We start from the raw sequence: 10,753 nt of genomic DNA, 5'->3' as shown, positions 1-10,753 counted from the left end.
TTTCTTGTTTTTTATATTTAGTCAAGTTTTGACTAAATATTTTAACATCGAGGGGGAATCGAAACGAGGGTCGTGGTGTATGTGCGTGTGTGCGTGTGTGTGTGTGTCTGTGTGTGTGTGTGTGTAGAGCGATTCAGACTAAACTACTGGACCGATCTTTATGAAATTTGACATGAGAGTTCCTGGGTATGAAATCCCCGAACGTTTTTTTTCATTTTTTTGATAAATGTCTTTGATGACGTCATATCCGGCTTTTCGTGAAAGTTGAGGCGGCACTGTCACGCCCTCATTTTTCAACCAAATTGGTTGAAATTTTGGTCAAGTACTCTTCGACGAAGCCCGGGGTTCGGTATTGCATTTCAGCTTGGTGGCTTAAAAATTAATTAATGACTTTGGTCATTAAAAATCGGAAAATTGTAAAAAAAAATAAAAATTTATAAAACGATCCAAATTTACGTTTACCGTATTCTCCACCATTTGCTGATTCCAAAAACATATAAATATGTTATATTCGGATTAAAAACAAGCTCTGAAAATTAAATATATAAAAATTATTATCAAAATTTTTTTTTCGAAATCAATTTAAAAACACTTTCATCTTATTCCTTGTCGGTTCCTGATTCCAAAAATATATAGATATGATATGTTTGAATTAAAAACACGCTCAGAAAGTTAAAACGAAGAGAGGTACAGAAAAGCGTGCTATGCAGCATAGCGTAACCACTACCCCGCTCTTCTTGTCAATTTCACTGCCAATGCCGTGAGCGGTGGACCACGAGTATACGGTCTTGCTGCGTTGCATTGCGTTCAGTTTCATTCTGTGAGTTCGACAGCTACTTGACTAAATATTGTATTTTCGCCTTACGCGACTTGTTAAATGTTTAGACAGAGACTGTTGCTTATTGTGTGTGTGTGTATGTGTGTGTGTGTGTGTGTGTGTGTGTGTGTGTGTGTGTGTGTGTGTGTGTGTGTGTGTTTGTGCGCGCACGCGCGTGGAAGTGTGATATTGTAAGTGTTTGCGAGTGGAAGTGCCTGAATATCGGTGTCTGTGCTGTGTGAGTAATGAATTCAAATGAAACAAGTCGCGTAAGGCGAAAATACAATATTTAGTAAAGTAGCTGTCGAACTCACAGAATGAAACTGAACGCAATGCCATTTTTCAGCAAGACCGTATACTCGTAGCATCGTCAGTCCACCGCTCATGGCAAAGGCAGTGAAATTGACAAGAAGAGCGGGGTAGTAGTTGCGCTAAGAAGGATAGCACGCTTTTCTGTACCTCTCTTTGTTTTAACTTTCTGAGCGTGTTTATAATCCAAACATATCATATCTATATGTTTTTGGAATCAAGAACCGACAAGGAATAAGATGAAAGTGTTTTTAAATTGATTTCGACAATTTAATTTTGATAATAATTTTTATATATTTAATTTTCAGAGCTTGTTTTTAATCCAAATATAACATATTTATATGTTTTTGGAATCAGCAAATGATGGAGAATAAGATGAACGTAAATTTGGATCGTTTTATAAATTTTTATTTTTTTTTACAATTTTCAGATTTTTAATGACCAAAGTCATTAATTAATTTTTAAGCCACCAAGCTGAAATGCAATACCGAAGTCCGGGCTTCTTCGAAGATTACTTGACCAAAATTTCAACCAATTTGGTTGAAAAATGAGGGCGTGACAGTGCCGCCTCAACTTTCACGAAAAGCCGGATATGACGTCATCAAAGACATTTATCCCAAAAAAGAAAAAAACATTCGGGGATTTCATACCCAGGAACTCTCATGTCAAATTTCATAAAGATCGGTCCAGTAGTTTAGTCTGAATCGCTCTACACACACATACACACACAGACAGACAGACACACACACACACACACACACACACGCACATACACCACGACCCTCGTTTCGATTCCCCCTCGATGTTAAAATATTTAGTCAAAACTTGACTAAATATAAAAACGCATATCGTGATTGAGGAACGAGAAAACGAGGACCAGGAGTAAAGGGGGTGGCGGAGGAGGAGGAGGAGGAAGAGGAGGAGGAGGAGGAGAAAAAACAAGAGTAGGAGGGAAGAGTTACAATAATCTAATGCGAGAAAAAGCGAAGTTATGCCAATGAAGTGATGATCTACAAATAATGACTAAAACAATCACTCTTACCTCAAGATTGATGATGTGAGACGAGCCTGCAAAATAAACACAAACACAATCAACAAGCATCGCACACACACACACACACACACACACACACACACACACACACACACACACACACACACACACATACACACACACACACACACACACACACATATATAGATCTGCAGGCTGGTACAGAGTTACCTCCCTTTAGGCTTTTTCAAATTTCCCTTGTTTTAACCTAATTTCTTGGTTAAAACTTGTCTAAATTTCTAAATTCTTTCTTAATAAATATCAATTCTACACTTTGGCCTTAAATCAAAGTGTTTCCCTTCACAGATATCCTCTTGGGGTTGTCAGATGAGGGTAGTCTCCCATGCCAACAGAAGCTACCATTCAGAGAATGGTTTGCTTCTTAGTTGGATACCATGGGTTGACAACTCTTGCCATCAGTACCACCTGACCACTGATGAGACACAATAGTGTCGAAACACGTGGCTGGTCTAGGTACAAATACAATGGTCCTCCTCAGGACTAGAATACCTTGCGATACTTCCCCCACAAAGGGACTTTGCTCTGTAAATCTCGGTCCCCCTTGAGGAGGATCTGATGCTCCCGATAGGCTGTCTGTGAAGGGATACTTACTTCTATCTCTGCTAAGAGATTTTAACAAATCTCGGAAGAAAGTCTCTGCTGACTTTCAATTGTTTCTTTCACAATTTCTGATGTTTTATATATATATATATATATATATATATATATATATGCACTCACACACACACACCCACACACACCCACAACCACACACCCACAACCACACACACACAAACACACACACACACACTCCACGCCAGTCTCATTCTCTCTCTCCCTCTCTCTCTCTCTCTCTGCCCCTCTCTGTCTCTCTCTCTCTCTCTCTCTTCTCCCCTCCTCTCTACCCACTCACCGTCGGCTATGATCGTGACTGGAGGCGCCTCCAGAACAGTGATGGAGGCATTAGCATCAGACTTTGTCATGGTCAAGGACACGGAGACTGTTGAAACGTTCCCCGCGTTCAGCAGGCGCACAGACACAGGGAGGTTAACACCAGCACGTACCGTGTACGCGAACGTGATATAGTACGACACTGGTGAACTGCAAGACAATGGCAGTTCAATTGTATGTGATACATCATACACATGTATATATCTATATTATATAACTCATATATATAATATCAATAAGATATAATCTGTTATGCTCAATAATATCTGATATGATAATAATATCACCATAATTGTCTCATCTAGAGAAATTAATATGTTGTTTGTGATATTTAATAAACAAAGGGAAGTAAACGCTCTAAATACATACGAAATGTAAAATAGAGTAAGTGAGAGTTATTCGGAACCTTACCCCTGACACCTAAGAAAATAACAATATACTTCCATCCTCTCATTTTATCGATACCATATCAATAAGATATATTTTGTTAAGTTCAAGAATACCTGATATCATACATGTATTATCATATTTATTATCTCATCTTGAGAAATTGATATCATGGTTTGCGATATAACAGTGGTACATAATTATGCAATGACCATATGCTAACATTGAAACACCAACATACGTCACTCCATCACACACACACACACACACACACACACACACACACACACACACACACACACACACGCTCACACACACACACACACACACACACACGCTCACACACGCACACAAACACACACACACACACACGCTCACACACGCACACAAACGCACACACACGCACACACACGCACACACACAACATAACAAATCAACAAGTCGCGTAAGGCGAAAATACAATATTTAGTCAAGTAGCTGTCGAACTCACAGAATGAAACTGAACGCAACGCAACGCAGCAAGACCGTATACTCGTAGCATCGTCACTCCACCGCCCGTGGCAAAGGCAGTGCCCGTGGAATTGACAAGAAGAGCGGGGTATTCGTTGCGCTGAGAAGGATAGCACGCTTTTCTGTACCTCTCTTCGTTTTAACTTTCTGAGCGTGTTTTTAATCCAAACATATCATATCTATATATTTTTGGAATCAGGAACCGACAAGGAATAAGATGAAAGTGTTTTTAAATTGATTTCGAAAAAAACATTTTGATAATAATTTTTATATATTTAATTTTCAGAGCTTGTTTTTAATCCGAATATAACATATTTATATGTTTTTGGAATCAGCAAATGATGGAGAATAAGATAAACGTAAATTTGGATCGTTTTATAAATTTTTATTTTTTTTTACAATTTTCAGATTTGTAATGACCAAAGTCATTAATTAATTTTTAAGCCACCAAGCTGAAATGCAATACCGAACCCCGGGCTTTGTCGAAGATTACTTGACCAAAATTTGAACCAATTTGGTTGAAAAATGAGGGCGTGACAGTGCCGCCTCAACTTTCACGAAAAGCCGGATATGACGTCATCAAAGACATTTATCAAAAAAATGAAAAAAACGTTCGGGGATTTCATACCCAGGAACTCTCATGTCAAATTTCATAAAGATCGGTCCAGTAGTTTAGTCTGAATCGCTCTACACACACACACACACGCACACACACACGCACGCACATACACCACGACCCTCGTTTCGATTCCCCCTCGATGTTAAAATATTTAGTCAAAACTTGACTAAATATAACAAGTCGCGTAAGGCGAAAATACAATATTTAGTCAAGTAGCTGTCGAACTCACAGAATGAAAGTGAACGCAATGCCATTTTTCAGCAAGACCGTATACTCGTAGCATCGTCAGTCCACCGCTCATGGCAAAGGCAGTGAAATTGACAAGAAGAGCGGGGTAGTAGTTGCGCTAAGAAGGATAGCACGCTTTTCTGTACCTCTCTTTGTTTTAACTTTCTGAGCGTGTTTTTAATCCAAACATATCATATCTATATGTTTTTGGAATCAGGAACCGACAAGGAATAAGATGAAAGTGTTTTTAAATTGATTTGGACAATTTAATTTTGATAATAATTTTTATATATTTAATTTTCAGAGCTTGTTTTTAATCCGAATATAACACATTTATATGTTTTTGGAATCAGCAAATGATGGAGAATAAGATAAACGTAAATTTGGATCGTTTTATAAATTTTTATTTTTTTTTACAATTTTCAGATTTTTAATGACCAAAGTCATTAACTAATTTTTAAGCCACCAAGCTGAAATGCAATACCGAAGTCCGGGCTTTGTCGAAGATTACTTGACCAAAATTTGAACCAATTTGGTTGAAAAATGAGGGCGTGACAGTGCCGCCTCAACTTTCACGAAAAGCCGGATATGACGTCATCAAAGACATTTATCAAAAAAATGAAAAAAACGTTCGGGGATTTCATACCCAGGAACTCTCATGTCAAATTTCATAAAGATCGGTCCAGTAGTTTAGTCTGAATCGCTCTACACACACACACACACACACACACACACACACACACACACACACACACACGCACGCACATACCCTCGTTTCGATTCCCCCTCGATGTTAAAATATTTAGTCAAAACTTGACTAAATATAAAAACAGTGAATAGCTTAAGCTTCCAACCGCATAACTTTGCCTCACTCATTCGAGTAAGTACAGGCCATGTTCAGCTGAACTATTTCCGATTATTTGGGAAAGCTGTAACACATACTCAGTTAATGACGACTTCACTGCAGCAGAGCATTTGTAAGCGGGGTTGAAGGTCGTTGAACAAAATGATTATCTTTTATGATTATTATGTGTTGCTCTGGACCATGCTAACGCTGCCAAAACAAGCACGACAATTATTACTAGGCTAGTTGTGTGAAGAATTGCTTTTTTCACAGCAATTGTACGGTGTTCTGAGTTTGGTTGACTGAAGGATAAGTTTGGAGCCGCGGCATGGTACGAAGATGAATTATAATTATTATTATTATTCTCTTTATTTATATAGCGCCTTATCCGAAGTTCAAAGCGCTTTATGCCGTGTGAGATGGAATTTTTTACACAATATATCACGCATTCACATCGACCAGCAAACCTCAAGCCTGTTAGGCGAATGTTCACCTTTCGCGGCCTTTATTCCAAGTCACACGGGTATTTGATGGACATTTTTATCTATGCCTATACAATTTTGCCAGGAAAGACCCTTTTGTCAATCGTGGGATCTTTAACGTGCACACCCCAATATAGTGTACACGAAGGGACCTAGGTTTCTCGTCTCATCCGAAAGACTAGCACTTGAACCCACCATCTAGGTTAGGAAAGGGGGGAGAAAATAGCGGCCCGACCCAGGGTCGAACACGCAACCTCTCGATTCCGAGCGCAAGTGCGTTACCACTCGGCCACCCAGACCACAATTATTGCACATGAAAATTTTTCACATTTCTTTTCAGTTTCGATTAAAGTACATGTATAGAAACGGGCACTGCAGAATGTGTGCAGTTTAAATGCTATAGTGTACAGAAATATAACAGATTTTGGGGGGCTAAGTGGCAGGAACCCAGTGGGGCGCAAACTCTGGCATTCTGAAACAGGTCTACACAGGCGCTGTCAGACCGGTCATGGAATACGCCTCCTCAACATGGACCACTGCCTCCAAAACCAACAAAGGAAAGCTGGACAAAGTCCAGAACATGGGGCTAAGGATCATCCTCGGTGCCATGAAAAGTACACCCATCCAAGAAATGGAGAAAACAGCAGACCTGGAACCACTCGAGGACAGACGAGAGTACAAAGCTGTCCTCCAGGGAGAGAAGATGAAGAGACTGACCACTCACCCACTTCACCAAAACCTCAACAAGGGCACCAAGAACAGGCTGAAACGAAAGAGCCTCAAACATCAGGTCAAGGACCTCCAAACGGAGTATGCTGAAGCTCTGGAAGCCGACCCCAACTGCTGTGAGACACTCGTCTCAGACGTCTGGGCCCCACGCAAGAGCTTCCATGAAGTCAGAACAGATGTACCAGGACTGACAGCAAAGGGCGAACAGTCACCACATGTCCAGAAGGCCCTCGCCATGGAGATGATTCAGGACCGCTACCCACATTGCACCTGGACTCACGTCTACACAGACGGCTCCTCAGAGAACGCCGTAAGGAATGGAGGCAGTGGCGTCTACATCCGTCGCCCAAACGGGACCACCACCTCCCTCTCCGTCCCAGCTGGTGACCTGAGCTCGAACTACAGGGCCGAGCTCCACGCCCTCATCACTGCAGCAGAGCACGCAGCAGGGGAAGACCGCAGTCGGCAAAACATCGTCCTCCTCACTGACTCCCTGTCCGCCCTCCAGTCCCTTCTGTCTGGCCCCACTGACCTCCCCACCAGGCAACTCGACAACTGCCTCAGCACCCTGTCTCAACACAAGGTGGTGCTCCAGTGGATACCGGCTCATGTCGGCATTGCCGGCAATGAAGAAGCGGACAGGCTGGCAAAAGGAGGTGCGAGACTTCCCCAACCACACAACTCCACCTCGTACAAAGAAGCCAAGACTCTTCTACAACGGAAGAAGAAAGAAAACTGGAAAAAGAGAAACGGAGACTACAACCCACAGGAAGACCCCATCAACAAACTAGACCGGAGAAGCCAAACCACCATTTTCCGTCTAAGGACAGGGCACTGTGGACTGAAGAAACACCTCAAGAGACTGGGCCTTGCGGATGACGCACACTGTGAATGTGGCTCGGAAGAGCAAACTCCGGAGCACATTCTCCAGAACTGCCCCCATCTAGAGACAATACGCCAGAAGTTCTGGCAAGAAGAGACCAGTGTTGGAGCCAAACTCTGGGGTCCTGCCGACGAACTGCGCAAGACTGCGGACTTCCTGGCAGCCACTGGTCTGAGGATCTAGCACGGCCACCAACATCGAACGCAGAAGAAGAAGAAGAAGGGGGGCTAAGTCCCTGTTTTTGTTATTTGTTTATTTTCTTTACAAAATGTTACGAACAGAGCACTTGTTACCCCCACGGGAAATAGTAAAATAAATATATTGCATTATTAGTATTTATTCACATGTACCATGCTAAGGCTACCTCGAAGCAGGACCGTTACTACTGGCCTTACACACACATTTTCTTCACGCCATTTCTTGGCGTTCTATGTCTAGTTAATTGAAGGATATTAGATTGGTGCCGGCATTGTACGAGGTTGGACTGTGATTATTTGCACACACTAATCATAACACACAAAACTGGTCCCCGAAATTACCGTGCCAGCCACGTTGGTGAGAAAACAGGTATCATTATGAGTGTTTATTGTGTAAGTACGTCAGCGCTGACATTGTTAAATACAGACACACACACACGCACGCACGCACGCGCACACACAAACACACACACACACACACACACGTACACACACACGCACACACACACACACGTACACACACACGCACACATGCACGCACACACACATACACACACACACATTTACACACACGCACACACTCTCTCTCTCTCTCTCTCTCTCTCTCTCTCTCTCTCTCTCTCTCTCTCTCTCTCTCTCTCTATCTATCTCTCTCTCTCTCTCTGTTTATAAGTTTTGATTATTGTTTTTACGTGTATTCGTTTAGTATGTGTGTATGTGTGAGTGCGAGTGCGCGTGTGTGTGTGTGTGTGTGTGTGTGTGTGTGTGTGTGTGTGTGTGCATGTGTGTGTGTGTGTGTGCGTGCGCGTGTTTGTGTGTGTGTGTGTGTGTGTGTGTGTGTGTGTGTGTGTGTGTGTGTGTGTGTGTGTGTGTGTTTGACTGTCTGTTTGTTTAGTTGTTTGTTTTGTTGTTTGTTTGCTTAAGTGTGTCGTTTTCGAGATTGAGTTACCTCCCTCTCAATGCTCCCCCCAAACACACACACACACACACACATACACACACACACACACACACACACGCGCGCGCACACACACACACACACACACGCACGCACACTCACACACGCACACACACACACGAACACACACACACACACACACACACACACACACACACACACACACACACACACAAACCGCCACCGCCACCACCACCACGAACAACAACAACAGCAACAACACCACGAACGACAACAACAGCAACAACACCACCACCACCACCACCAACAACAACAACAATTACAACAACAAAAACATCACCAAACAACTCACCTGGTTACGGGCGGCTCAATGGTTAAAGCGTCCCCGTCAGTGGGTGTGACATTGACATCGTCCGCCACCGGTGGTCCACGAAGGTTGCCCGAATTCTGCACAGGAACGCCCGGTCCAGGAGGAATTCTTAACCGAGTTGGTGAAGCAACTGCTGGGGGGCGAAGACCTTGTAGCCGTCCGTTGCTACTGTCTAGCAGCTGAGACAGCGCAACCAGACCGATGAAGATCCAGGTTCTCATTTTTGTCGAGAGTTTGCCGCCACGACTGCGAGATTTGGTGGTTCTTAGGTCTTGGCCAGCCCGGCCAAGGGGTAATAGTTTTCGCCTTACTTGCAGTTTGTTTCCCCCTGTGTGTGTTTTGGTTTGTGCTTTCAAACAAAAAAACCCGGAAATAATTGAGTATGACTCAATTACAGACTTTCGAACTAGCTACCGTTTGCTCGTTGGTTTATTCAAGTTTTTTTCCCCCGAGGCCTAAAGAGTTGGTACGTTGTTCCAGGTAAAGATAGGTGTTAAATCCTTGAAACAAATGAAAAAGACGGTGTTTAGATTAGGCACAAAAAAAAGTCTGTTTACGGTAACATAGGCCAAAAAAAATAGGGTCGGTAGGTCGGGATTTTTATTTTTTTTCTTCCAAAAAAACATATTTTTAAGTTATTTTGCCAAAAAACAAAGATTTTTTTTCTCCCCCAATTCAAATGCCAAAAAAAGTCTAGGGTCGCGCGAAAAAATAGGGTCGGTTGGGATACCGTAAACAGACTATTTTTTTTGGCCTAATGGTTATGATTAATCAACGTTGTTAAAGGCCACATTGATGTCAGCAAGTTTAGGGAAAGACTTCCGCCAGACGTCATTATGCCTTTCTAGGAAGGCTTCTCTGGATAGGACTGTACACTTGATGATAATGACGTCGTGAATGATGACGCAGGAATCGTTTTGTCCTATAACAACCTCGTCATGATAAAAGTACAATACAATATGATAACATTACGAATACAATACAATATGATAACATTACAAGTACAATACAATATGATAACATTACAGTAGAATACCATATGATAACATAACAGTACAATACAATATGATAACATCACAGTACAATACAATATGATAGCATTACAGTACAATACAATATGATAACGTTACAAGCACAATAACATAGCGGCAAGGGGGAGAAAGAGAGGAGAGGAGGGGGAGAAATAGACAAACTAAGAAGTCGCGTAAGGCGATAATACAACATTTAGTCAAGCTGTCGAACTCACAGAATGAAACTGAACGCACTGAATTTTTTCAGCAAGACCGTATACTCGTAGCATCTTCAGTCCACCACTCGTGGCAAAGGCTGTGAAATTGACAAGCCAGAATAGCGCGGTAGTGGTTGCGATGAGCAGGATAGCACGCTTTTCTGTATCTCTATTCTTTTTAACTTTCTGAGCTTGTTTTTAATCCAAACGTATCATATCTATATGT

The 10,753-nt window shown here is 42.1% G+C and overlaps 1 protein-coding gene across 1 annotated transcript in view; it reads right to left on the bottom strand.

Annotated features, from left to right (window-relative positions):
• The window catches only part of LOC138968735 (CD109 antigen-like), a gene marked incomplete at its 3' end in the record, with an annotated part of 90,789 nt that overhangs the window by 72,505 nt on the left and 7,531 nt on the right, over window positions 1-10,753 (bottom strand). The window contains 3 exon segments of the mRNA XM_070341368.1: window positions 2,169-2,194; window positions 3,094-3,281; window positions 9,282-9,799. Of these exon segments, the coding sequence (XP_070197469.1) occupies window positions 2,169-2,194; window positions 3,094-3,281; window positions 9,282-9,520 (453 nt within the window).

The sequence above is a fragment of the Littorina saxatilis genome, linkage group LG6, assembly GCF_037325665.1.
Source record: "Littorina saxatilis isolate snail1 linkage group LG6, US_GU_Lsax_2.0, whole genome shotgun sequence".
NCBI classification, from domain to species: Eukaryota; Metazoa; Mollusca; class Gastropoda; order Littorinimorpha; family Littorinidae; genus Littorina; species Littorina saxatilis.
The sequence above is the reverse complement of the archived record's forward strand: the minus strand, read 5'-3'. Positions and strand labels throughout refer to the sequence as shown.